The sequence below is a fragment of the Trichosurus vulpecula genome, chromosome 7 (genome assembly GCF_011100635.1).
Source record: "Trichosurus vulpecula isolate mTriVul1 chromosome 7, mTriVul1.pri, whole genome shotgun sequence".
In the NCBI taxonomy this organism is placed as follows: Eukaryota; Metazoa; Chordata; class Mammalia; order Diprotodontia; family Phalangeridae; genus Trichosurus; species Trichosurus vulpecula.
The window spans coordinates 44,621,229-44,648,528 of record NC_050579.1 but is presented as its reverse complement, the minus strand read 5'-3'; the positions used below and the strand labels follow the sequence as shown (position 1 = coordinate 44,648,528).

General features: G+C 43.6%; 1 protein-coding gene across 2 annotated transcripts in view; it reads left to right on the top strand.

Moving 5' to 3' along the window:
• Positions 1-23,714, top strand: part of SNX27 (sorting nexin 27) — a 72,250-nt gene extending 48,536 nt beyond the window's left edge. Inside the window, exons 4-12 of one of the 2 annotated variants that reach the window (XM_036766972.1) lie at positions 1,202-1,266; positions 5,953-6,057; positions 7,096-7,174; positions 10,035-10,198; positions 14,630-14,719; positions 17,873-18,022; positions 18,372-18,500; positions 18,905-18,964; positions 19,724-23,714. In XM_036766972.1, coding sequence (XP_036622867.1) covers positions 1,202-1,266; positions 5,953-6,057; positions 7,096-7,174; positions 10,035-10,198; positions 14,630-14,719; positions 17,873-18,022; positions 18,372-18,500; positions 18,905-18,964; positions 19,724-19,771 — 890 coding nt within the window. In that variant the 3' untranslated portion in view covers positions 19,772-23,714. The remainder of the gene's footprint in view (positions 1-1,201; positions 1,267-5,952; positions 6,058-7,095; positions 7,175-10,034; positions 10,199-14,629; positions 14,720-17,872; positions 18,023-18,371; positions 18,501-18,904; positions 18,965-19,723) is intronic. The other variant, XM_036766971.1, reaches the window with a different exon arrangement.
• The last annotated feature ends 3,586 nt before the right edge of the window (positions 23,715-27,300 follow it).

The following is a 27,300-nucleotide window of genomic DNA, read 5'->3' as shown; positions in this document are numbered from 1 at the left end:
TTGTTTTTAGTGCATGAAGGACCTTTGTTATGTCATTTGCCAACAAACACACACATATGCACACAATCAGATACACATTTTGATTCTGCAAGGGAAAAGTGGTTATCTTTGAGACACTGTTGATCTCTGTTAGAGTAGCCTTTGTGGCTCTCAGTCAACATTCCCTGTAAAGCAGTTCTTCTTTGCTTTTTTTTTAAAACATGTCTCTCCCTTTACTCCCCACTTCTATCCTGTCCTGGTGTCCCAGTCTGCTGCAAGAGGGCAGGGGAGGGTGCCCCCACTATGATATATAGAATTGTAGAGTTTGCTAGCTATGTACTGGATTTTCTTTTTAAGCTTTAGTTAAAGAATTGCTAGAATAATAGTCTTATTTAGTAAGTGGTAGTTTTTTATCCTTGTGGAAGAACTGACCTAGTTGAGATTTTTTCTTTTAGGTTTTTCTTTTTTACTTCTACAGTGAATTGTTATCCTAGAGAAAAAATCTCTGTAGAAGTTGGTGAGTCTCTTCCATCACCATTACCATTTTTCTAAAACGGAATAGCTTCTAAACTGGTCTCTTGGGAAACGTGAAAGGGTTAAAATGAGGCCTAGAGCTGCCTTATAATTGATAGAAAAGGCTCACAAATTCAGTTTCCTAATCGAATCGGAGTAAAATCATCAGGGTAATTTACCAGCCACATGAGAGTGAGTCAGGAAATTATCTTCCTTAGATCAAGGAGTGATCTTCCTTCCTCTTTGAAGAGAAAGTCAGTGAAAGGATATGCTCAACAACACACTTAATTGACCAGCTTGCTTGTATAAAGCATCTTTAAATGCCTGTGGTTCTCTGGCTGCAGCCTGTTCGTGGCTGAAATTGAATTTTACTCTTCCTTTTTTCAATTTTGTCTTGGATTAGTTTTTCCCATTCACTGAGCCCTCTCGTTTTAGCTCACTAATAGCTAGCTAGCAAAGGATGGAAAAGTGAGACTTACCTAATTTCGATTTCTCTATGTTCAGAACTGCTCTAAGCCATATAGATAGGCCCACATTCTGCTGACTGGGAGCTCCCCATCCATCCCTAAAATTCTGTGTGCCTGGATGGGGCTGCTTCCTCACAGCCTCACCCTCTAGAGCCGCTTCATAACCAGACCCAAGTGCCTTCTTGGTTCTTTACCCTTGGAATTCAGAGCCTCATGCCAAGCTCTGTCTTTGTGTCCCCTAGTGTGTTCGATACGAGTCATTGGTGAGAGTGACATCATGCAAGAGTTCCTCTCGGAGTCAGATGAGGTAGGTTGACAACCTCCCCAGTGACTATCTGCTCTTTAAAAAAAATTTATGATAACAGTTTTGGATTATAATAATGGCTATAAAAGTACCCCACACTACTCCAGCCTCCTACCTCCTTGCCATCAATCTCCTGCTTGCTCTTCAGGGCTTATGTCAAGCTCCACACCTATGAAGCCTTCCTTGACAACTATAGACCACATAGACCTCTCTCTGTGTCTGTATCACACATTTAGTACCTTGTTTTATACTGTCCTTCTCTTCATCACACTTATTACTTTATTATTTTAGTACTTTTATTATTACTTTAGTATATTGGCATCAACTGTGCATGCGTCTAGTACTTCAACAGACCTGTAATTTTTATTGCTGGGGGTATTCATCTAAAAAAATTAATCATCAGGTGGCCAGTCTTCTGGTGACCTGCTTCTCTGTACTTTGCTGGGCTGGTCTTTGAATGACAAAAGCACAGTCCCTTACCTGGCCTCTACCTGAATTTTTTCTACCTTGGTAATAGTTGCCAAAGTTTGGGCTCTACTGGCATTATATTCAAGACACAGAAATTAATGTCATCCCTTTGTCAAAATGAAATCTTAGAGTAGGATTTTGGTGGAGAATATATATTCCATATTTTCTAATTATTTCATTAAGACGCAGCTGTGGCATAGCGGATAGAGAGCTAGGCTTGGAATCAGGAAGACCTGAAGTTCAAGTCCAGTCTCTGACCCAAGCTGGCTGTGGGCCCTGGGTAAGTCCCTTAAGCTCTCCGTGTCCACAGGCATATCTCTGAAGCTCCCAGATACAGAGCAGGTGCTGATCTGCACACGTAGAGAGGTTTCCTCACTGGGATTTTCTTACAATCACTCATCCAGTGCTTCAGACCCCCAAAAGTCCATATGTGTCTTATTTTTCCAACAAGATTATTAGCTCTTGTTGGTTAGTGTGGGTTGTCCCTTGAGCTTTCCTTTGGCCCCTCACACAAGGGTAGGTACTTAGTCATATTCCATACTTTTTGATTTACTACTTCTCTGCTAGCCATAACTTCCTTTGATACAGTGTTTCAAGGTGTCAAAGCATTTTTCTCATAACTCCCCTGGGAGGTAGGTATCTGAGGATACCTCCCTCCTGAGGTAGGAAACAGAGACTCTGAGGTGTTAAGTGACAAGAGGTGTGCCCAAGATCCCCAGCTGGGTGGCTTTGAATCCAGAACTCAATCAACTCCAACACAAGAGTGCTTTCTGCTACACCATGATACCTTTCCCGTAATAATGGCTAAAATTGTAAGGTGGACAAGGTGCTTTATGTCATTTGATCCTCACAGAAAAAGTTAGGCAGATTAGGTCCTTTCTTCCATTTTTTTATAGACAAATAACCTGGGGCTCAGAGAGTTTACATAGCGTGCTGAGGGGGCCACATCCTTAGTAAGTGACCTGGCTTACTTACCTAGTGTGAACTCAAGACTCAGTCCAGCACTCTTTTTCTAGAATACTGAGGTAGGTGCTCACTAAATGTGACTGAAGCCAAAAGGGAATACCACAGGTGCAAAGAAAAAATGACTCCCAGCTGTTGACTTCCCCAACCAGAGGTTTCACTTTTTGGGGCCTGTGCCCCAGTTCTAAGGTAGGTGTAGGGTCTACATCTTTCTCTTTTTCTGTGGGTCCTCCCTTCCATGTATTAACTTTAAGAAGACTCTGACCTCCCTCATTCTTGTTGGAGACCTTTCCTTAGTTCAGTTGGTACAAGATTGGGGTTTTAAAGGAAAAAAAGAAGAGGATTCTGGGAAGATGGCAGAGTAGGTCAGAAAATTCCAAGCTCTCGAGATTTTTCCCCACAAAAGAGATAAAATAGCACCCTCGGTCGAATAAAATGTGGAGTAAAAATAAATAAGAATAGGAGTACAACAGGGACCTTCCTGGGACAATTGGAAAAGATCAGAAGAAAAATACTGGATGAGGTTTGGTGCCTGTGAAGAATAAACTCCTCTAGGCTAGGGTCCGATTTAACAAGCTGCAAGTTGCAGGTGCCTTAAACAGACCGAGAGCTCTGGGGTTAGCTGGGTTGGGAGGCTGCCTCGGCCCAAACCACAAGAACTTTTACCCCTGGGGAGAGTGAGGGGAGTTGGGCGTTTGAGCCAGGGATGATCGAGGGAACCTCTGCTGATGAGGAACGCCAGACCCAGGTGTGCTTTGAAGAGCAGCGGGGCGAGAAGGAACCAGCACATATCCAGTGAGTGCAGAAGCAGTGGGGCATAAAGCCCCTGGCTGTGGGCACTTACAGGAGGTTGGAGGTTTGGCTTTGGTTCTAGGCTAGAGGGGAGAACTGCAGATCTGGGGCAAGAGGCACCATCCCCCATACCCGAGGGCTAGAGGTGATTACAAAAATCACCACAAAGAACTATTACCACAAAAAATGCAGAGGCAAAGAAGAAAGAAACCAACCATAGAAAGCTATAATGGGAACAGAGAAGACAGGGGTTCATCTTCAGAGGAGGGTATTGAAGCAAAGAAACCCCATTCTACCCCAAAGAGTAAAGTCAAATGGTCACCTGCCCAAAAAGAATTAATAGAAGATCTTAAAAAAGACTTTAAAAATGAGATGACAGAGATGGAGGAAAAACTAAAAAAAAAATTAAAGATAAAAGGAAGGCAAAAAGTAAACTGAATGCAGAAATACAAAAACTTTTGAATTTAAAGGTTTTAGTTTAATTTTCCCGATAAATTAGTTTTGTTGGGATAGCTTAAAGAGCTTCCTGGCCCTTTTCCTTATATTTTCCTTACTTTATCTGAAAACCCTAGTGTTTTTTCTTTCTAATCTCTATATCAGTTTTATTTTTCAAATGCAGCTTGCTGTTTTAGTGATGTAGATATGCGTGTTTGGAAGGCTTTTACCATTCGTATTTTGGAAGCCCAAATTAATAAGCGTAGTGAGCTGTTATTGATGTCACTAGCTTCACCCCAAGTGACACCATCTTTTTATTCTGAGTACTCTGTGGGTTCCTTAACCCACCTTCTTTTCCTTTTATAGTGACTTGGGATAGCCCTTGTTGATGTGCTAATCACATTGACAGGAAAGGGTAAGGGGCATCAGTACATGGGTTTCAAGGACCCAGTGGGTGGATCCAGCAAAGGAGATCATAGTGTAAGTAAATCAGGTCAGTCCCTCTGTTCAAGTCCAGCTGCTGTGGCATCCATAACATCCTCTCGTACCCAAATTTATCTATAGCCTTGTAAACCATCAGCATTCAGGAATTGCCTGATCACTTTACTGGGCTGTCTGGTGTCTTTGGGCTGGTAGATCCTTGCTGGCCAGTCGTCGATGGGCTTCTCCTTTTTCTCTGAAGGACTGGCACTCCCCACGATGTGCTTGTGGGCCTTAGCATATTCTGCCTCTTGCTGTTTCAAGCATTTTATAGGAAGGGCTGGCCAACTCGTAGAGCTGGGGCTGCTGATAATGTCATTACTTTGGTTAGGGAAAGAGGCCCAGAGAAGAATGAATACTTTTGAGCACTTTGGGTGAAAAGATTGGATTTCCTGCCCACTCTCTACTGCCTCCTCCCAGCTCTCAGTGATCTTCCATCTTACTCACTGCTTCCTTCCCCCTTCTCTCCTCTCCTGTATCCTGTACTCCTGCCCCTCCCATTAGTTATGTATCATCTTCCCCACATTCCTCCTTTGGGGGAAGAGTGCGCAGTGTGAATTCTGTCTCATCTACCTCTAGCATGATGATAGTAGATAAGTAAGGAGTTAATAGTTAATGAATCTTACTGGCTAAGCCTAGGGAAATTAATTTGTGTTACAAAAAGCACTGAGGAACTCATGCCTTCTTTTTCCTCCCAAAACAAAAAGCTAAAGGATGGAGTTGTAGAATAACTTGTTGATTATCATTAAAAGCTATAGTAGAGAAAGGTCCTTTTTGAATTTAGGACCATAAGATAGCACACTTGGTCAGAACAAATGGATGGAAGGGCTCAGATCTCTGAGTGCTCATTCACCTTTTTGAGGCTTGGAGTTGGGATGACCTGGGTTCAGAACCTGCCTTTGACCTTTATTAACCATATGTCTATGGATAGGTCACTTGATCTCCTTAGTTTCTTCAAATTGAGATAAAAATATTTGTAGTACCCGCCTATCTCACGGGGTTGTTTGTGAGTCTTAAATGGAATAATGTGTGCAAGAGCATTTTGGGAACTGTACAGTATTTTGTGATGTACAAATATCAGTTCTTAGTCCCTCAAATGAAGCACTGTTTAATGGTCAAGCAGGGTCGTATGGATAGCTCTTCATCAAGTCCAGCTTACCCAAGCATTTTAAAAATATCTGTTGAAGCTGCTCCATCTGGAGGTTTTCTTATTTTAGTATTGGGCTCTGATAAACCATGCCCCCCCACCCCCACCCCTGGATGGCTGTGTTGTCCTGGGATGGGTCCTAAGAGGGAGGAAGCTATGCCGTCATACCTCCGAGGACCTCTGAGATGGAATTTTGTCGTAGTTTGAAGGGATTTCTTCATGACTTGTCAGGTTACTGGTATTTGGCACGTCTTCATTTTCTCTCATCACAACTTTCTTCATTTCTGTTAAGGAGGACGATGACTTACTGTTTCTCACATGTTCAGGTTATTGTTGTGCTTCTGTGCTCCAGGCTGAGAGCCAAGAGCTGTGCTGCTACCCATTCTCTGTCTGTTTTCCCCCAGAACTACAACGGTGTGTCTGATGTTGAACTGAGAGTGGCTTTGCCAGATGCCACCACGGTGACGGTCCGAGTTAAAAAGAACAGCACCACAGACCAGGTGTATCAGGTAAATGGAGTTCACGCTATTACGGAGATCAATGCAAGGGCACCTGCGACTGTCCTTGGGGAAGTAAGAATGGGGCCGTGTGCAGGACCTACCTCTGACCCTCTGTCTGGGGGACCTTGCTTGTTCTGTGGCTACACCTTGGGCAAGGGATGGCAACAAACTGTCTTTATTTTCTTTTGCTGTTTCCCCCGCAAGGTCCTTGGTTTCTGAGATCCCTAGCTTAGAGTCATCTTTGGAAGAGGGGGAGGGAATACATATTTATAAAGCGCCTACTCTGTCTAGTGCTGATGCTAAACACTTTACAAATATTATCTGATCAGATCCTCCCAACAGCCCTGGGTGGGAGATGCTGTTGAGAAAACAGAGGCAAGGAGAAGTGAAGTGACTTGTCTGGGGCCACACTGCTAGTATCTGAAGTTAGGTCTCCCTGACACCAGGCCCGTTACTTTGTGCTGTGGTGCCCCTGCCGTTTTGTGCTGGAGGCCAGGACCTGGATAGTGGGCCAGCTTGGTGGTGTTGCCAACCCCTCCTCCCCCCACCCCACCACAGGGCTTGAACCTAGACCTGAATGTGAACAGTGTGAGTGGAGAAAGAGGCAGTGTGTGTGACTGTCATTTCACTGGGAGGCCTGATGTGCAGTATCCTCCACTTTAGCCTTTGACTCAGATTCAGGTTGACTGAGAAGGAGGCCTGCCCTGAGCATTTCCCTGTTTTCATGAAGGTGCTTGATGTCGATTTCTTAGGGAACTTACCTGTCCAGTGACTTTGGCCAGCTCAGGGGGAACTCTGTGACACCTGGAAAACTAAGAGAGCAGTTTAAGTAGCCCAATCACCATTGCCAAAAGGTGCTTTGTGTTGAGGGGCTAAAAAATTTGTGCTTGTGTTCACACAAAGCTTAACTATGTGACCTCAGTGTTTAGGAATTAATTTTTTCCAGCTGTGAATTTTTATATTGGGGGGGGGGCTTCCCCCCCTCCCCCCAAGCATCTCCAGGTTGAGTTTCCCTCCTGTTGATTTGTCCTTCCACTTGTGCTTTAGGCTATAGCAGCAAAGGTTGGCATGGACAGCACGACCGTGAATTACTTTGCCTTGTTCGAGGTGATTAATCACTCCTTTGGTAAGTGCCAGCAACTGGTTTGAAGTGTTTTACTTTGAAATTCAAAACTTTTGGTAAATTGTTGGGTTGGAATAACCCACCTAAGGGGGAGGACCCCAAAGTAAAGGAAATGCCATCATTTGGAATCCCCTTTGTCAGGCAGAGGCCTAGTCATTGAGCAGCAGCTCCACAGGTGTTAGGTGACTGCTGTGACTTCCAGCTTTCTTTCAAAATACAGATTATTGTTCAAGGTCTTGGAGCACATGGCTGATTTCTTTCTGGCACAGTGGTATGTTGTCTGCTCTTCCTGAGTGTATTAGGCACAATTTTGGAAATAGTGTCTCTTTTTCCCAAACTAAAATTTAAATCTTTGTTCTTCTAGGGGAATAGTCCTGAGAGGAGGAAGTAGGCTTTTAAATGTAGTTAGGACTCTAAATGCTTTTTCCACAAAGTTTAATTGGGATGATAGGGAACTTTTTGTTTTCAGCAGTGGAGGGGAAAGTTGACTTAAAACACTCTTGATTTATTACACATGTTCATATTCCTAAACTCCCTTCTAAGAAACTCTGCATGGTGGCATGAGAAGTTTAGGCTTTCAAAAACATTCTTCCAGTGGGTAATGAGGCATAATGGGGTGGGGATGGGGGGGAGTTCCCAATAACTCATTGGAAAGGAAGTCAGAGGACTCATTCTTACGTGACATTTATGTCTTACTAAATGTGGTCTTGTTTTGCGTCAGCATGAAGTTGCAGGAATAAGGTTAGGAAGAACATGGACAGTGTTGGTTGATTAGATCCTTCATCCTTCAATTAAATTGGCCTGTGGAGACCATCTGCAGTCATCCTGATCTATATCTTGCCATTGGACCCAGATGGCTCTGGAGGAGAAAGTGAGGCTGGTGACTTTGCACAGCCTCCCTCACTGAAATCCAGTTCACTTGAAAATCATGGCATCATCTTCCCAGTCTTTGAGAACAAAGGACGAGCAACAAATAGTCCCATGGTTTAATCTCAGAGCTTGAGGAAACAAGTTTATTTTCTGCCTGATATTTTGTTCTCTTTCTGGCCCTAGGTCAATTTGACCTATTGAACTTTTTATAGAGACACATGTGACTAAGATTACAAGGAACTTGATAGCTCATGGATTAGTTATTTGAGCTGTTAGAAAGGAAGACAATGATTTGATGAAGATTCCCAAGGGGTGTAGTCAGGATGGTGGTATGAGAGGAAGCATTTTAGCTTAGCTCTCTGACAAAGACCTAGAAAATGCATCAGACTGAATTCTGACTGGGAGAGTCAATATTCTAGCCTAGTACATCTTTGGAGGTGGATAAAAGGGTCTGTGACCACTGGGGAGGAGGGTGTAGTGGCCATGGCTGCGTTAGCAGCAGCAGGGAGCATTCCAGTGCCTAGAGACTGAAAGAGGCTCAGCCCTCAGCAGGGCACCAGGGCAGAAAGAGGTCCCAAGAGGTACTAGATCTATACCCTGAAGAGATCGGAGAAAGGGGAAAAGGAGCCATATATACAGGAAATACTTGTAGTAGCTTTTTGTGGTGGCAAAGATTTGGAAACTGAAGGGATGCCTATCATTGGGGAATGGCTGAACAAGTTACGGTAAATGAACGTGATGGATTACTATTGTGCTGTAAGAAATGATGAAGGGATTGGTTCAGAGAAAGCCGGGAAGATTTGTATGAATTGATGCAAAGTTCAGTGACCTGAAACAGAACAGTTTATGTAACAACAATGTTGTAAAGATAATCAGCTTTTCAAAACTTTGTGACTCTCGCCAACACAATGTCCAATCACAATTCCAGAGAACTCATGAAACATTCTGCTGTCCTCCAGATAGAGAATTGATGGACTCTAAGGGCAGATTAAAGGATCTTTTTTCTTTTCCTTTTCTTTCCTTTCTCTTCATTCTTTTTCCTTTTTTTTTCTTTCCTTTTTTTTTTTTGGACATGACTAGTGTGGGAATTTGTTGTGCATGGCTATACATATTTGTAATGGGTTTTGTTTTTGTTACCTTCTCAATGGGGGTAGGGGAGAGGGAAGAAGGAAGGAGAGAATTTGGACCTGAAAAGAAAATAAATGAATTGAAAAGAGGAAAAAAAGACTCCCAAAGTAGGCACCAGAATACTTGGATTCTAATCCCAATCTTGCCTCTATCCTATAGGCAAATTACTTTTCTTCTCCAGATTTCATTTTTTTATTTTGTCAGATGGAAAGGGTTAACTTCATTCTTCATCTTTTGATGAAGGCAAACCAAGAAGAGAAAGTTTTCTGGGCTATTCTTTAGAAAGGCACTGTAGAAATTAAAAGTGATTTTTGTAGTGCCTGCTTATATACTATCAGGCATGGGCAGTAGCATTCCTCAGAAGACATGTAATTTTGAAGAGTGCCTTTTGGGATCCACATTGGTGAGAGAACCTCTCACTCATCAATAGTGAAAATAACTTGTTGAGAATTGAAACCTGAGAGTCTGAAAATGCCTTAGCTGTAGAAGGAAAGGCTTTCTTTAAATATGTTCTGTAGACAGCAGCTGGATGTAATTTACCAAATAGTGGGCCAGATATTTTAACTGGAGAAGACTTGGAGGCAGTTATTGCTATTAGCATGTTAACTATAGGTCCCATTGCTCAGGTGACAGGGAAAGGAATGCCAGTCAGTTTGTGAAGAGTTGAAAGGGTGAGAGAAACAGTTTTGTCGAGGCAAATGCTTATTTATGCTCCTGAAGTGCCTCTTGATGGATCTGAGCTGGTATCCTAATCTCCTTTTGGTAAGAGCTTGCCATTCCCGATTTGGCCTCTGCAGTCCGAATCAGGAAAATCTGTATCTTTTCCCCCTGGTTCTAAGTTTTGTGTCTTTTCTCTAACTTGCAGTACGTAAGCTGGCTCCCAATGAATTCCCTCACAAGCTCTACGTCCAGAACTACACATCGGCCGTGCCAGGCACCTGCCTGACTGTCCGCAAATGGCTTTTTACTACAGAAGAGGAGGTTCTTCTGAATGACAATGACCTCGCAGTCACCTACTTCTTCCATCAGGTGGGTACACTGGCTTTCTTGCCTGGCTCTGACTTTCTTTTCATTTGCATTTGGTAGATAATAATCTCAATCTTTCGACTAGTTGACAGCCTGTTTATCACAATTGCAAATGACAAAGCTGAAGAGAATAACTAATACTAGGCTCTAAACTCAGAGGGCTGGAACCATGACTTATCTAAATTTTAGCTCTCCTTCATCAGCTAACATAGTGCTTTGCACATCTGCACACCTTAAGAATTTAATAAATGTTGTGGAATGAGTGAATTTATTTAGTAACGTTTGCATGATAGAATAGGATTTCAGGTCAATGTCAGTAGGTTAGAATAATTGACATCAACTGTATGGGAAAAGAATGGATGGAAACATCACTAGATGGCAGTTCATGTGAAAAAGACTTTTAGGCTTAGTTGACTACAAGTTCATTGAGTCAGCAGTGTGATGTTGCAGAAACCAGATCAAACCTTGATTTTTGTCTATATTAATAGATTTTTAATGTCTAGAATCCTATCCAATAAACATTTATTAAGCACCTGCTATGTGCCAGGGACTGTCGCTGCCCTCAGGGAGCTTAAAATCCAGCAAGGAAGACAGTACACAAAAGGAGGCAGGAAAAGTTATGTGTTGGGGGACCAGGGGCATCTTGTTCCGTGGAGTTGAGACCAGACAGCAACAGGTGCAGAGTGGGAATTTTCTGCCCTCTCTAAAGGAAGGCATTGGGAGGAGTTTAGTATTCTGTCTTCCAAGCCATCTAATTAGAGGAGAGAAGAGGCTGAAGGAGGAGAATCATAAGGCTTCCATTAGCAGCATGGTGGTGAGATTAGAAGTGATGGACTTAACTTGGGAGGGGCATCTTGTTTGTGACCAACTCCATCAGGCAAGGCAGCAGATGCAGAGACTCCACTGATCACCTTTATTTTGAGATCCTCATTTAAGATGTGTCCAGGACATCTGGCCTGCAGTACCCAATAGTCAATTGGTAATAAAGACTGAAAGTTGGCATCTATGCTTTTATTAAAATCTTTGATAAAAGTGTTAAGGAATACAGGGCTAAATATAGGTAGTGTAGCACCCTGAATACCAGGCAAAATGTTTGAGGTTCACTTGATAAGCAGTTGGAGGGCTTTAAACAAAAGTGTGACATAACCAGATTTGTTCATAAGGAAGATTATTTTTGCAGCAGTAAGAAGGTAGGTTTGGACGGGGAAACAGATCTTCTGCCGAAAGACTTTTTACAAGGCTATTATCGTAATCCAGATAGGTGATGATAAAGGCCTGTACCAAGGTTATACCAGTGGGAGCAGAGAGGGGTTAGCAAGATAGTAGATGGAGATGTTGTGAATCAATAAGACTTAGTAGCTGATAGTTTGTCACTAATGAGGGAAAGGAAAGAGTTGAAGCTATAATCCTCAGGTCCCAAATGTGGGGACTAAAATGAGATGTAGTGCTGTTGACATTGACATAATGAATGGAGTTATAATGAAGAGTAGATTCGTGCGGGGAGGTTAATAAAGCACCTGTTTGGACATTGCGAATTTTACTCAAGATGCTGGTGGACAGGTAGGCATCTAGATGCCTTTTGGATTTGGATCTGGAGCACAAAAGAGAGATCAGAGCTAAATACATAGAATTGAGTTGTCTTCATAGATGACTCTGTGGTTGATGTCATAAAACAAGATTATTAAGGAAAAGAGTAGAAAAAGAAAATAGAAGGCAGGCAATGACAGACCCTTGGAGAATACCTTAGTTAAATGTTAGGGAAGAAGAAATGAGGACTCAGTGGAGGAGATGAAAAAGGAACAGTTCAGAGAGAAAGGCCAAAGCTGGTGACTCAGTTTCCTCAAATGTAAGATGAGGGAGATAGGTTAAGATGGTCTCTATGGTCCTTTCTAGCTCTGTCTATTATTCAGTGATCCTATGACTGGTCCCCAAAAAGTATAGATTAACTAGTAGGGAGGTTGTGGTCACCAGTGTTGAAAGCTGCAGGGAGGTCAAGGAAAATGAGGGCTGATGAAGGGTTTTCGATTTGATTGACTGTGAGGCTACTGTTGATTTTAGAGCAGTTTCAGAACAGTAGTAGAGTTGGAACCAGATTGCTTGGAGTTAACAAGGTGGTTAGAGAAAAAGTAGAGGAAATTTTCTAAGACGTTTAGCAATGAAAGAGAGGAGAGATGGGATGGCAGTGGAGTAAACTATCTGGATTGTCATAGGAAGGCTTTAAAAATATTTGGGAGACCTGAGCATGTAGGTAGGCATGTGAAGGCAATTGGAAAAGAGTCAGGGGAAAGAAATTCTGAAGGAGCATGTGAGAGAAAGGCGACAGCCAGACTAGGTTTTTGGAGGAGGATGGAGATAATAGACTTACAGATGCAGGTCTTACAGGTTAGTCTTATCAAGAGAATACCTTTTCTTTTTTGACTGAAAGGAAAAGAAGAAAATGGGTGAGATACTAAGAATATTTAAGAAATGAAGGAAGAGAGCTAAGAGAATTTTTGTCTGGGTTTTTTTTTTCAATGAAGTAGGAGTGCAATTATTTGCAATAAGAGAAAAAAGATTTGGGACATTCACTCTGGGGAATGAGATGAGTTGATAGGATAGAATAAAGGTATTGTGCATCAGCAAGTACCCAGCTGAGGTTATATACACCATTGCTTTTTAGTGCATGAAATCAGCTTAATTTTGAAACTTTTTCTTGCTAAGCCCTGGAGAGTTAGCAGAGAAATAATATGGTGGGGTTACCTAGGGATATATGGAATCACAGGTTTAAAACAGTGGAAGTCAGTGGGGATAAGGTAATTAGCTAGGAAAACAGTGGCAAAGCATGGGGTCAAGACTGAATATATTGGCAAGTGAAACTAGAATAGGGAAGGTAGATTAGATGGATCAGTAGACTGAAGGCACTTGGGGATCAACTTTCAAGATCTCTATGAAAAGAATAGAAAAGATTTCTGCTTGTTTTAATACCAAAATAAAATTAAATGAGAAGACATTTGTAGCTAGTGACCCATATGACTACTTTCTCATCCATATAAACTTGGCGAGAATGGTCTATTCACATATCGAAGGTATCCTTGATGAAGACACAAGAGAGAGAAGAAGCAGGCTTTCATAACTAGTTTTCTGCAGTAGAACAATTTTCAGTCTCATGGTTGACTAAGTAGTGTAGGGATATAAGATACTACTATAACTACTGTTGTTTGGTTACAGAAAAGCCCTTTGCAGCTGGGGACTTGTGGGGAGATGGATACAATACTCAGTTCCTGCACTTAACAAGTTTACAGTCGCTAAAGGCAACATGACAAGGTAGAGAGGCAGATTCTCAGTCAGGGGACCTGGATTCAGGTCTGGCCTCTGTGTCATCCTGGCTCTGTGAACTTGGGCAAGTCACTTCTCAGTGACCCAGGCAGCTCTCTACAATTGGAAGGTACAGAGAAGATGCTGATCTGCTTGGTAGAGGAAGTGCCTACATTGGTATTTCAGAGGCCAGATAAATTTTTTTTAAAAAGTTTATAGGAGTGAATTTATATATTAGGAGGTAGCCATGATGTCATGGACAAAGCATTAGACTTAGAGTCATAAGACTTGAATTTAAAACCAGAGGCAAGTCATATGATTTGTGAACTTCAATTTCCTCCATCTGTGAAATGAAGGAAATAAAATTTGTACCACCTGCCTTATACAGTTGTTTTGGAAGAAGAAACTTGGTAAAGTTTTAAAAGTGCAATAGAAATGTGTTTATTTTGTATGTAATTATCTGCAGGCATGTTGTTTCCTCGCAGTGGATTGTAAATTCCTTGAAGACAAGGACTGTTTCATTCTTGTCTTGGCATTCCCATCAACTTACATGGTACCTTGCGTTTTAATAGGTGCTTAAGTATTTATGTTTGCTGAATTTAATTACTATTTCATACACATAGATAAATGAAATGCAGGTTAGAATATGATAAATATATCAATAGCAGAGAGTTCTAGGAAAGCATATAATAAAGAGATCGCTGCTAGGTGAGGAGATCAGGGAGGAGATCAGTTAAACATTTGAGCTGGGCCTTGAAGAATGATTATGATGTTGATAGATAGAGATGACAGGAAAGGAGGCCAGGGAGAGAGGGAGGGACGTGCTCTTTGAAAGGTGAGTAGTAGCTCAGTTTGCCTGAAGCTTAGACAACATGATGGAGGCTGGTGTGAGATAAAGATGGAGAAGTGGACTGGGGTTAGATTAGGGATGGTCTTGAATGTTAGGCTAAGAATTTGAGAGTTTTAGCTGATGATTGTTGAATCAGTATACCTAGTAGTCATTTGTTAAGCAAATGATTATCACGATGGTGAAAATAGAATGAATAGAATAACTCTGGAAGTTAATCTGTTCCTCCATTTTCTAACGTTATAATCGTTTTTTTTCTTTCCCCTCTTCTTTGCTTATGTTTGGATAATTAGGCTGTTGATGATGTGAAAAAGGGTTATATCAAAGCAGAGGAAAAGTCATACCAGTTACAGAAGCTGTGTGAACAGAGGAAGATGGTTATGGTAGGTTTGTGTTCCCCTTAATTCTGGGATTGAACTTCCCTCATGGCAAAACCCTCACACCAGTGCATTTGCAGGGGAGTAATGCAGGCCTGGTGATACCGCTCAGACAAGGGAGTTGGGAGCTGGTTTTTTGCCTTGACCTTATTGCTAATTAATTGCAAAATTTGGGGTGGTTCGTTGACTCCCTAGGTGTGTAAGTGATGCTTCCTGTTCCAAAAATCTCTTCTTAGGCATTGTGACGGGGGCCTTCCAGTCAGGGGTGTGGTTTTGAGACACTTTTTCTAAAACTTAACGCATTAGGGGATATCCAGAAACATAGAGGACTGCTCACATTCTTGCCAAGGTTTACATTAAAATACATGCCCCCTTCTAGTTCTCTGAGTTGGACTGAATTTCAGTTTCTGTTGAAGGTAGAATGTAGGATAGTGCTCTGATTCCTGACTTGCACTGAGAGATTGAAATCAGGTCTAGAAGGTATCCTCTCATGCTGGGGTCCTCCACAACCCAATGTTCTTTTGCAGAGCTGACACACAAGGGATTTCCATGTAAGTCTCGAAATTAGATGGGGAGAATGCACTTAGTGGGCACTTTTAATACCTGGTTTGACCCTAGGCAGGTTGTTTTGGGAATTTAAATTCCTCCAAAGTGGACCTTGACCTGCTCAGCCGAAGTGTTCTGCTCTGTTAAGCCTAGAGTCCCTGCTTTAATAATCCCTCTAATTCTGTATTTGCCTACCTTGATGAATATTGAATACTTTTAAAATGACTCTTACTATACTTTTCACCTTGAGAAAAGTGCTTTGTAAGCTATAAAGTAACATACATGTGTGAGTTGCTATTCTTACTTGGTTTGATATGGGAACCTATTTAAATAGTATTTGAAGCAAAGAATGTCACTCTCAGTGTCTTAGGCTAAAGCTGTCATAACGCCTAAGAGGAAAACTATGTTTTGTAAATGTACATCCATGACCCTCACCTGGGTATAGTTGTAAACAAAGTCTCACTTTTGTCATGTGGAAACTTTGGGTTTGTCTCATATCCTTTGACCAAACCCACATCACTTCCCTCTCTGACTTTTATGAAAAATTACATGCCATCAATTTCAAGTCACCATCTCCCCACCTTCAAACATATACACCCCATAAAATAGAGATTCAGCCCAATATGGTTGGGTTCGCTGGCCTTAAACTGACCCTCTGAGACTTCCCCTTGCCTCCTCACCAAAGCCCAGGGTCTTCTTGGTTTTCATCTAGGTTATGGTCTAAAATGTCTTCCTAAGCCCTATTACTTCCCAAAAGGATGTTGATGGTAATAACTCACCTTTCAACGAGCACTTTGTGGCTGAACAATCGTTTTCCTCATATCAGCCCTCTGAGGTAGTATAAGGATTAATTAACTTCGCCCTTTTGCAGATGAGGAAATTGAAGTTAAGAGAGGTTATGGGACCTCCTGTGGTCACACAGCTAGGATTCGTCTGAAGGGACTTTGGCCTCAAGTCTTTCTGCACTCTAGGGCCATCCCTCTTTCTACTGTACTGCATTGTTCCTCAGTGACAAAAGAACACAGGAAGAACCAGCTTTAAGGCTCCAAAAATGCTCTGAGAATTGTAGAAGTGTTACCAAAGCATTTTTCTAGCTGAATCTGCTTTTTATTTAGCCCATGGAGAGCTTCCGATGAACATGCTGAGAGGCCGAATCTCTTTCTCTCCAGATTCAAGGCTAAGCTGTGTCTGTGGGTACCAAAGGAGAGAGGGGGGGTGGGGAAGAGAGTGGCAAGCAGAGCCAGTGCTGGGGCAGGGATCCTCCCAGAGCCCTTTGCTTTGGGGGCTTCTTTTGCCCTCTAAGGCTGCCTTTATGATTAATTTTTGCGTGTTTTTTTTTTTGTCTGCATGGAAATGTTGAGTGAGGAAGAGAGCATGTTAGGTGATTTGCCTAGGACTCTGATTCCTTAGGGGAAACCCTGGTGCCATCTCTTGTTGCCTCAGGTACCATTCATTGGCCTCAGAATCCAGGAGTTTCCTCCTCCCATTCTAGAGAATTGTGACCTTTTTTTGTTGTTGTTCCCTCCTTTCCCTCTAGCTGCCAGCTTCACAGAGCATTGCACTCTTGTTGCCAGCCTTCAAAGGGTGTGTGTGTGCGGGGCGGGGGGGGGGGTGGGGGGAGGTGGGGGGGGTGGGGTTGCTTCTATCTTTGGCTCTCTGTTACCATCCCCAGTAGTCCCTGTCTCCTTGATGACACATGATTGAGGGTGTGAAGGCTCAAGGCTATTGAATTGTTTCCTGGAGGCCTCTCATGGAGTTAGTAAGCCTTTCTTCAGGGTTTTCACACAGCACCCCTTACCTTTCTCTGTAAACTCAAAGGGCATTTAGTTGGGAAAAACACCTGAGGTGAGGATCCTGGGCCATACTTAACCATAGGAGAGCTGGGGCCACACCTCCCCTTGATTCAGTTGGTGGCACCATGTGTGAATCCCGAGAAGCAAGGTAGTAGGCAGTGCTGGAGTCAGTAGCTATGTGACTGTGGCCAGATCTTTTTACCTCTGTGCCTCAGTGAGGCTTAAGTGAGAGGACTTTGTCCTGTGTGAACCTTAAAAAGTGCTGTCTAAATGTCAGTGATCATTATTGTTGGTAGACATATTTTAAACTCTAACCCAAACATTTTTGAGAAATTCCTATAGGGAAGACCTTAACCACCTACATCCTTAGGATGAAATCATTATCATAATTAAGATTGCTAACTTCCCTGAGGCAGAAAGAAAGGAGAGGGGAGTGGCAAAACCCTCTTTGTTGGATGTCCTTAATAATGGGATGCTCTGGATTCCTGTTCACCCAGGCTCTGTGAAAGGAGGGAACGAGAATAAATGACTTGATGAGTCCTCTTTGAGCCCTGAGATTTTTGACAAGAGGGCTTCTGCCACCCTCCCTGGCAGCCTTTCTGAGGCCTCTCACTGAGCAATGAAAGCAGGGTCCTTTCTCCCCTCCTTTAAGAGACGGAGATGCAGAAAGAGGATTAGATGGCAGGTTTCCAGGTACTGGGGGGTGGGGCATTCTTCCCCCCCTAGAACCTTCTCTGTCTCTTGTGCTTTCTTTTCTCCTGTCTTCTCTATAGGAAGTTGACTTCCTAGTGATACAGCTTTCCTCCCTTCTTCTCCCCAGTACCTCAACATGCTTAGGACCTGTGAAGGCTACAATGAGATTATCTTCCCCCACTGTTCCTGTGACTCTAGACGGAAGGGACACGTCATCACAGCCATCAGCATCACGCACTTTAAGCTACATGCCTGCACGGAAGAGGGACAGCTTGAGGTGAGAGCCACGAAGAAGGCTGGGGGAAATGAGGGTAGACATCACTAGCAAGACTTCCCTGAGAGTGAGGACATGTGGTATGGACTTGATGCCAAGTCATTGGCCATGCTTTGAGCCCTTCTCCTTGGAAGAGAAGTGAATCCCAGCTTTGTGTTGGCCAGGGCCGGCCAGCGGGTGGTAGGGCTCCATTGCTTCCCATCGTCATTGTCCAGCCACTGCTCTGTTCTTCCGTCCTAGCTTGCCCTGGCCTCACGCTTCTTAGTCCCTTCTGCCGTTGCTGGCTGACACAGACCCCGTCCAGCTCAGAGCCATCAGCTCTCCTTTGACTGTTTTGCTTTCTGATATTCAGAACCAGGTAATAGCGTTTGAGTGGGATGAGATGCAGCGATGGGACACAGATGAAGAGGGAATGGCTTTCTGTTTTGAATATGCACGAGGAGAGAAGAAGCCTCGATGGGTTAAAATCTTCACACCATATGTGAGTGGTCAGATGGGTTGCATGTTTTGGAAATGCTGGATGGACAGAAAGTTGAGACTCAGCCAGCTGTGGAGGACGATGGGAATAGTCTTGCTCTCTGTACCTGTCTGAGGCCCAGAACCCCAGGCTGGCCCTTCTGAGTCAAGCTCTCTTTGCCCCTCCAGCCCAGGAAAGATGGTAGATGGGGTCCATGTCCTCTTCTCAGTCAGCCACAAGGAGGAGCCAGAGAGCTGGGGATGAGCTGGGCAGTGATCCTCCCCATTTCTTTCTCTCCCACTGGGTGCTCTCCACCTGCATGCCACCTTTTTGTCCTTCACCCTGAAGGAGTTGGGAGGCAGGGTGGGGACACAGGCTCAGAGGGGCTGGCAGTACGGGGGTGGTGAATGCTACTGCTTCTCTTTCAGTTCAATTATATGCACGAGTGCTTCGAGAGAGTGTTCTGCGAACTCAAGTGGAGGAAAGAGGTAACTCAGAGCTCTTCTCATTGGTCTTTGCTTCTTTGAACAGAGGATGCTTGGGGCAGTAGCCTGGCTCCCTGCGATTATTCGCTCCTTTTCTTCCCATTGCCCCCCATGAGTTCACATTACAGACAACACACAGCCCAGGGCAGCATTCCAGGAGACACTTTGGTATGTGCTGGGCAGGAATCAGGCTAAGCCAGTGAAGCCCCAACCCAGCAAACAGTGGCAATCAAGACCCTATACTGTCTTGTCTTTTTCTGATCTCTTCTCTCCTCCCTCTGCCCCGCTACCTCCACATATGGCAGGACTGAATCAGGACCCCGGGCCCACCAGAGCTGCCCTCAGGGGAGATGGCTCTGAGCAGGTGACTGATCAGGAGCAGAGTCTTGGTCAACATGTTCTGCCCAAGGGGATGTGCAGGTGTTGTGCTGTCCTTCTCGAGGTCCTTGTCTGAGCTACTGCTGGGCACAATCTCCTAGGAAGCTGCTTTTGTAGCCATGTACTCTCCAGAAAGAATTTAAAGGGTTTAGGAAGAACAGCTCAGCCTATGGAATGAAAAGAGGCCATCTGGAGATGCCAGCTGTAGCCCTGGATCTGGACGTTTATGTGGATAGCATGGGGAGGAGACGTGCTCTGCTCCTCCCGCCTAAATGTTACCTGCACAGCTTCTGTGTCTCGGGTTTTCCACACTGGAAATGTGTGTGGGGCTCCCAAGGCTCCCTCATAACCAGGCTTTTGTTTTTTTCTCTTTTTTCCTTTCAGAACATTTTCCAGATGGCCAGGTCACAGCAGAGGGATATGGCCACCTAGCCCCCCCCTCCCCATTTCCTCCCCTCCTTCCCCTTCATACGTTCTTTCTCCCCCCTTCCACTCCCTATGTCAGAGTAACCATTAACACTTACAAAAGAGGAGAAAAAGGAAAAAAAAGAAAAGTCATTGTATTAAAAAGTCCTAAACTGAATATTAATAATCCCCTTCGTGAATTTCATGTCTATGGAATTGAGCTGGTAGAAAACATAGGATGGTCAGCACCAGAAGCCCACCAAGTGGTCACATGGAAAGCCAATGCGCTCCCCCAAGCCGCCAGAGGGGTCTTTGTCTTTTGCCCAGGCCTCCCACCAACAGACTCTCCTTGGACTCTATTTTTAAAACTGGAACTACGGACTCCATCCATTTGCACTGTTCAAACGTATATATGTATGTATGTAAAAAAAATTATATATATATACACAAATTAGCTGCACGTATATACATATATATTTCTTTTTAAATTTCATATTGATGGCAGTACCTTTTTTAGCTTGCATTTTTACACACCTTTCACCAGGTTTCATTACTCTTGTCTCTCGTTCTTTTTCCCTTTGAAAAAACTTTGAAAAAAAGAAAAAAAATTTACAGGGAAAATACCTCTCCTCATGAAGGACTTGAAAAGTTTACAACCTGCTTGGGTTTTTTTTCTTCCTTTAGTTGTGTTGGGTGTGGATTCTGGCTCAAGGTTTGCCATGGAGCCTCCAAGGCAAGAAGCATGGTTGCTTTTGCCTTCCAAGAGGATGGAGGGCAGAGAGGCTGGGGAGAGGAAAAGGGATAGCTACCTGGCCAGCAGAGAAGATTGTTGTCTGGCAGGGATAGTGTGCTTAATCAGAAGACTTGCTCACGGCTGCTTCTGGGCTCTGAGAAAGATGCCCCAGCTTCCATATCCTTGTTCCTCACCTTTCCCTAGCCGTGTTCCACTCCACTTTTCTGAGCAGCTTTCCCAGGCTTCACTGGGGCCCTGGGTTATAAGCAGTACAGATGTGGGCTGGGCACTGGAGATTGTTCTGTGTGGTCCATTTCCTCCGGAAAACCTAGACATGCCTTGTGGTTGTCATGTTTCTCCAGGAACAGTGATAAGGAACAGTTCTAGACCTCACAGCTTTGGGCATGAAACTTGTCTTTGTAGGGAGGAAGAAAAGGGAAGTAATACCCTGTACATATACATATCACCCAACCAGAACACTGCCACCCTTTCCAAGTCACGCGTTTTAAAATAGCTTCCTGGTAGTGTTAGGGAGGGATTTGTTTGTGGTTTTATGAATAATTGATACCCTTGACCCTTTGCTCTGCCAACTGACCCTAACCTCCACCATGAAGATCAGTTGAGATCCAAGTCAGGAGCTCCATCAGAGAAATGGTGGATGACTGAAATGGAGAGACACAATGAAAAGGGGATCCTTTTCCACCCAGAGGGCCAGTTGTGACTTGTTAGACCTTGAGACAAACTAGCTGCTTTTGAAGGGGCTCTGTGTGGGCTGCATAAAAACACTAGGGTAGCATGGGATGCTACCATGAACACTTCTCAGTCTCTGTCCTCTCCCCTAAAAAGCAAACTGAAGTCACAAGGGTGGCTTGGTCAGCTTTATGGAAAGGAAGTCTAAGTTGAGGCTCTCAGTCTCCCTTGAGCAGGGCTTGCCAAGGGTTTGAAATCTATTTTTTATGATTTGTCTCTCCAAACCAGAAATGTATTTGCAGGAAGTTGTGAGTCTGCTTTTCTTCCTCTTTTTCCCACTCTGTCTTCCTGGCATCTGCCCACCTGGTGATTTGGGTCTGCATAGAACGCCTCTGCATCACTGCTAACTCAGGTGGACTTGGAATCAGACTTTGCAGAGCTCAAGAATGTGCTGCAAGTTTAAAGTTGCGGGGAGTGACTCCACATTTGAAGGCTTTTACACAAGATTGACGTTTTCATTTTGGTTTTTAACCAATTTAGGACTGAGCCAAAAGCCTTGGAAAGAGAATATGCTGGTTTCCTCCTCCAAGCTGCTAGGAAGTTTTTGGCCACAGTTTTGTTCACATTTCAGGATGATTGAAACCTGCCCCTCTCTGTCATGGGGAGGGACAGACCAACCAGAGAGTCCTCGAATAGCAAAATTGCTGGCCTCAGAATAGCGAGAGAGACATAGTTAATGTCATTTGGATTTGTCTGCCCTCTGTGCATGGTGATAGAAAGACCAACACTGGGGAGGAAGAGATGAGGGAGCAATGCCTTCCAGATAACATACTCTTAATTTTCTTTTCAGTTTCCCCTCCATGTGAGGTCCCTCCCCCAAATCTCTATAGTATGCTGCAGCTGCCATAGTCCCTTCCTGACACTGTACATTTATTCCCTTTGTGCTTGGGCATTCAGGGAATGGAGCCCTATGGAAAGATGCCCGGAAGACTGGATGTGATGGTATGTGGGCAATCCCCTCTTGAAGCTGCATCATGAACAAAGCATCCCATTTGCAGTAGAGAGGAAGAGACCCTCCCCAACTTGACCCCCTTCTCCCTCCTCTCCCCATACCTCAGGCTTCTGGTGGCAAAGGTCAACATGGCCCCAGGGTCTTGCAGGTTAGGAAAATAAGCCCATCTCTCCATGAGCCAGTGTTAGGTCCAATATGCTTCTCCCCCTTCTTTGTAGTTCCCTCTACTCCTTTCCATCCTGTGGTTGGCACAGCCTAAATGTATCCCCCAGTAGAGCCAGCAGGGTCTTCCAGGCCCCTCCTCCATCCTCCCACTGCCTTTGGCTTCGATTAGTTTTTGTCGTCTGAGGCAAGTGCTGAGAGCTCTGGGGGCCTGAGGAAGAGAGCAGACTTGAGCATACTCCTGCATTTTAGGGAGGTGCCATGTGGCCAGGTCTCCTATTTCCCAAAGCCCATGATCTTCAGCTGGTCTCCCTGACTTGATTCTTTGCCTAAGCATTTGATAATTTTTAATGGTCTTATACTTTTCCTATCTCCACTCCTAAATCCCATAGGGAATCAGTTCAGCTACGGTACAGATCTAAGGGTGCTCATGGTAGCTTCTTGGCCTGAGCTCTCATGGAGAAATTGGAATCAAAGTTCCAGAGCCACAGGCCTGGCCTACTTAAGTAACTCTTCTGTGGACTGGTCCTCATCCTCCTTCCAGCATCTGGAACAGCAAGCGGGACCCTCGGGAGGCCTTTCTTTTTCTGTCCCATTCCCTGAATCCATCAGCTCTGGGGACTGGCTCCTGGGTGATTTGTAGACTTGGGGAACTTTGCTGCTGTGGCCTCTCTTCTGTTCAGGAGATTGTCACACCCTAAGGCTGTGGGCTAGATTGATTGTTAGCATTTGAGGGCCCTCCTAGTATTCCTTTCCATATTCAGTGGCACTTTATCTTGGGGGATGAGAAAGATGGGGTATGCATGGAGGAACAGGACATTTTTTACTTTAGTGGTGGGTGTTGGGGATATCCTGAGCTCACCTTTCCCCTCAGTCTTCCTGTACCACTTCCTCTGTCTCTCCACACCATCCTACCCCAGATCCAAGCATGTCATTTCAGGTCTCATTCATCCCAGGACAGCATTGGCTTGCTCTCCACAATAATAATTTGGAATGCATGGACAGTTCAGAACTATGGAAAGGAGCCCCAAAACGAGAGAGGGAGAATGTGGGGTGGGAAGTTTGGGCCAACTGCTAACATGGAAACCAATGTTGGATCATGTTCCCCTTTTTGAACTTAGGATCTGGTTTCAGGTCTCCCCAGGCCATGCACTCTTTTAATTTATTTGAGAGAAACTCTAATTGTATTTTCACTGCAGTATCTTGTATTTTTTATTTGTGATTTAAGAAATGTGAAGAGAAAACACACAATGGCTAACAGTGTTTCTTTCATTCCTTGTTCTAGAGCTAACCACTCTAAAATTGTTTGGTAATGTCACTTAGTGTAATTAATTGTAACATATTCTTTTAAATAAATTGATTTATTGATGAAACTGCTCAGCCTTCTGCTGCTTCTTGGAGTTTGGGATTTGGGATAGAGGAGAACCTCAGAGCTCAAGGAATGGGTAGAGACCCTTTGTGTCTCTCAGTTGCCCTTGATCAGCACCAGGGCAGCATTTGGAATGCTGCAGGCCATCTAAAGTCCCTGACTCGTCTCTAGTGGAATTCCCTTTTGAGACTTCATTTTTCCCCACTGGAATTTTGTAGAGCTAGTAGGGGAAGTTATCTTTTCCAGGTTCCTGCCTATAGGCAGATCTACATAGAAATCATGCCAGAGATTTAGTTTGAGATATCCAAAGATGGAAACAGATAAGAGAAGCTAGAGGGGAGGAGATTTAAGTGGATAAGAAAGGTTCAAGGTTTGCTTCATCCCACACAGTTTGGACCTAGGAGTGGCCCACAGCAAAGCAGTGGTGACCCCCTCTCATCATTTCCTCAGCACGCGCGCGCGCGCACACACACACACACTCTCTCTCTCTTTCTCTCTCTCTCTCTCTCTCCATCTCTCCATTTTCCAGCCAGCATTAGGAGTGGAGAGATTGTGTTCCTTCTGGGATATACGTTGGTATGGCTTCTACTCTGTCATTTTTAGCTATGTCATATCTTTCAAAGGACATTTGTTACTTAGTATTCATGTGTTTTTTTTCCCCCTGGGGCTCTCTGGTTCTGTGGCCTAGTTCCCAACCCCCCAGGGGTCCTGAAGTCTTTTCCCTAAGGGTGTCTTTTAATACCAGGGGCCCTAAAGTTAAAGCTGGACCTACCCAGGGTGACTCAGCCTTAGTAATAGCTCAAGTCCGTCCCCAGCCCAAAGGGCTTATGAGTAAAACGGCCTTCCCCTTACCCCCCTCATTTGCTTTTTCAGCTTAATTTAGTGGGGAAAGGGATACTAGTTTTGTGTTTTGTTCATTCATTTGGAGGAGTAATCTATATAGAAGAGAAATTCACTCAGGCATCAGCATAACTTCTTTGAAATCTGATGAGTATTGTCATTCTGGGGAAGTTGGGGTGGGGAGATTTTATTTCAAAGATGGCTTCAGCCAGAAGAGGACCAACATGGAGAGTGGCATGTGTTAATATCAAGGTTGTAATTCCAGAGAGCTATGACTGGACTCAAAGTAGTCTCCGATAAGACAATTAGAATTGTTAAGGACAGGAGAAGTCCTTTAGTCCAAAATTCAAGGGATGCGAGTCCCTGTGATCTAGGGAAAAGAACTGTAGAGCAGCTAAGTGGTGCTGTGAATGGAGTACCAGTTGCGGAGTCAGGAAGACCTGAGTTCAAATCCAGCCTCGGACACTACCTGTGTGACCCTGGGCAAGTTACTTAATCCCAATTGCCTCAAAAAAAATTTTTTAAGATCATTTTAGAGCTGGATGGGACCCGAGGAGCTCTTGTAGTCCAGCCCTTCTCTAAAAAGATGCATATAACTCAACCTCCATCATCTACCTGAAGATGTCCAGTGACGGGGGAAGCCGCCATGTCCTGAAGCCTCCCATTCCACTTTTCAGCAGCTCTAAATGTTAGGTTATTCCTGACATCAAGCCTAAATTTGTCTCTGCAACACCCGCTTTGCTCCTACTTATTCCCTCTAGGGGCACACAAGAACAATCCCTCTTCATCACAACATCCCTTCAAATACTTGTAGACAGCTATCCTGTCCCCTGACCCTTTTCTTCACCTAGTTAAACATCTCCAATACCTTACTAAACATGATCGTGCTGAGCTCTGCTACCAGAAGCCTGAATTGGGATGGAAAGGGGCAATGAGGTTCTCTCTTCTGGACGCTGTCCAGCTTTTCGATTCCTTTTCCTAACCTGTGGCCCTCAGGCCTGAACACAAGACACCAGATTTGATGTGATGAGGGCACAGGATCTATCAGGACAATTGGCTTATTCCTAGAAGCTTTGCCTCTCATTGTGGTTTGGTCACATTGTTGACTTAGAGTTGTCTTGTACTCCGTTAAAGTCAAGATTTTTGGTCTAATTACGTCTTCTCCATTGTGGACTCCTGAAGTCCATGTTTTGAACCCAAGAGTAAAAGTTGACATTCATTCCTATTCTATTTCATCTTACTGGATTCAGCTGAGTGCCCAAACCTGTCGAGATTTTTTTGGATCCTAATTAATCCTATGTGTGAGCATCCCTCCCAACTTTGCGTGTTTGATCAATATGCCATTTTTGTCTTTATCTAAGACTGACAAAAATGTTATTCAGTGGAAAGCCATGCACAGATGGGGACCTCATTTCATATCGACATTAAATCATTAATAACTACTTTTTGAGTCCAAACATTCAACCAATTCCAAATCATCGAATTGTGGCTAGTCCAGATTTCTCCTTTTGCATGACAAAAGCATGAGATACTTTATCATACACTTTGCTAAAATCTAGGAAAACTGTGTCTGCAGCATTTTCCTGATACACCAGGTTTACAACCCTGTCCAAAAAAAGGAAATATGGCTCATCTAGCACGACCCGTCCCACCCCTTTTTTGGAGATAGTTGGAGCTAGGTGACTTGCCCAAAGTCACACAGATAGTATCTGAGGCCAAGATTAGAACTCAGGTCCTCCTGCCTCCAGGGCCAGTGCTCTATACCACCTAGGTGCCCCTAGCATGACCTGTTCTTGATGAAGCCATGTTTGCTCTGTGATCATTGCTTCCTTTTCTAGATTTTCACTAGTAATTTGTTTAATAATCTGTTCTAGAATCTTGCCAGGAATCAAAGCCAAGCTCTGTGGCCTATAAGGTAGATTCTGTTCTCTTACTTTTTTTTAAATTGGGAAACATTTTCCTTTTTCCAGACTTGCAGTATTTCTCCCATTCACTGAAGTGTTTTCAAATATCCGATAGAAAGACCCAGCAATAATATCCTCCAGCTGCCTAAGGATATAGTTCATGTAGGCGCATATCAAGGGTGGCTAAGTGCTCTCTTACCATCCCTTCGTTTTGATTATCACCTTGTCGTTAGGGCTATAGGAAAACAATTACACATGATCATATAAGAAAAATCTGAAACCACATAATTTTATCAACAGTTGCCAAAAAAGCCTTTGACAAAACACAGCACTCATTTGTGCTCAAAATATGCAAAGCACAGGACTAGAGGAACTGTTTATCTAGAATAAAAAACTAGTATTATATTCAATGGGAAACACTAGAAGCTTTTCTAATAAATTCAGAGTAAAGCAAGAATATACTTCCTTTCCCTGCAGTTATTTGACAGTGTTCTAGAAATGCTGATAAAACAGAAATCAAAGGCGTAGAAATAAAAAGGAGGCAAAACAATTCCTATTTGCTGACAATGTGATGGTTCACTTAGAAAATTGCTTCAGTAAAGAAGCAGTATACAAAATTAACTCACAAAAAGCAACAGAATGTTTATGTATCAATAACATAGTCAGGAGGAAGTAATAGAAAGTCCCAAACAAAATAACTACAAAATATGTAAAACATCTAGGAGTTAGTCTACCAAGACACAGTCAAGATACTTTTACAAAGAGCAACTTAAATAATCAGGCACATATTCAGAGCTTATGGCTAGGCTGCACCAATGTAATAAAAATGATTATACTACTTAATTT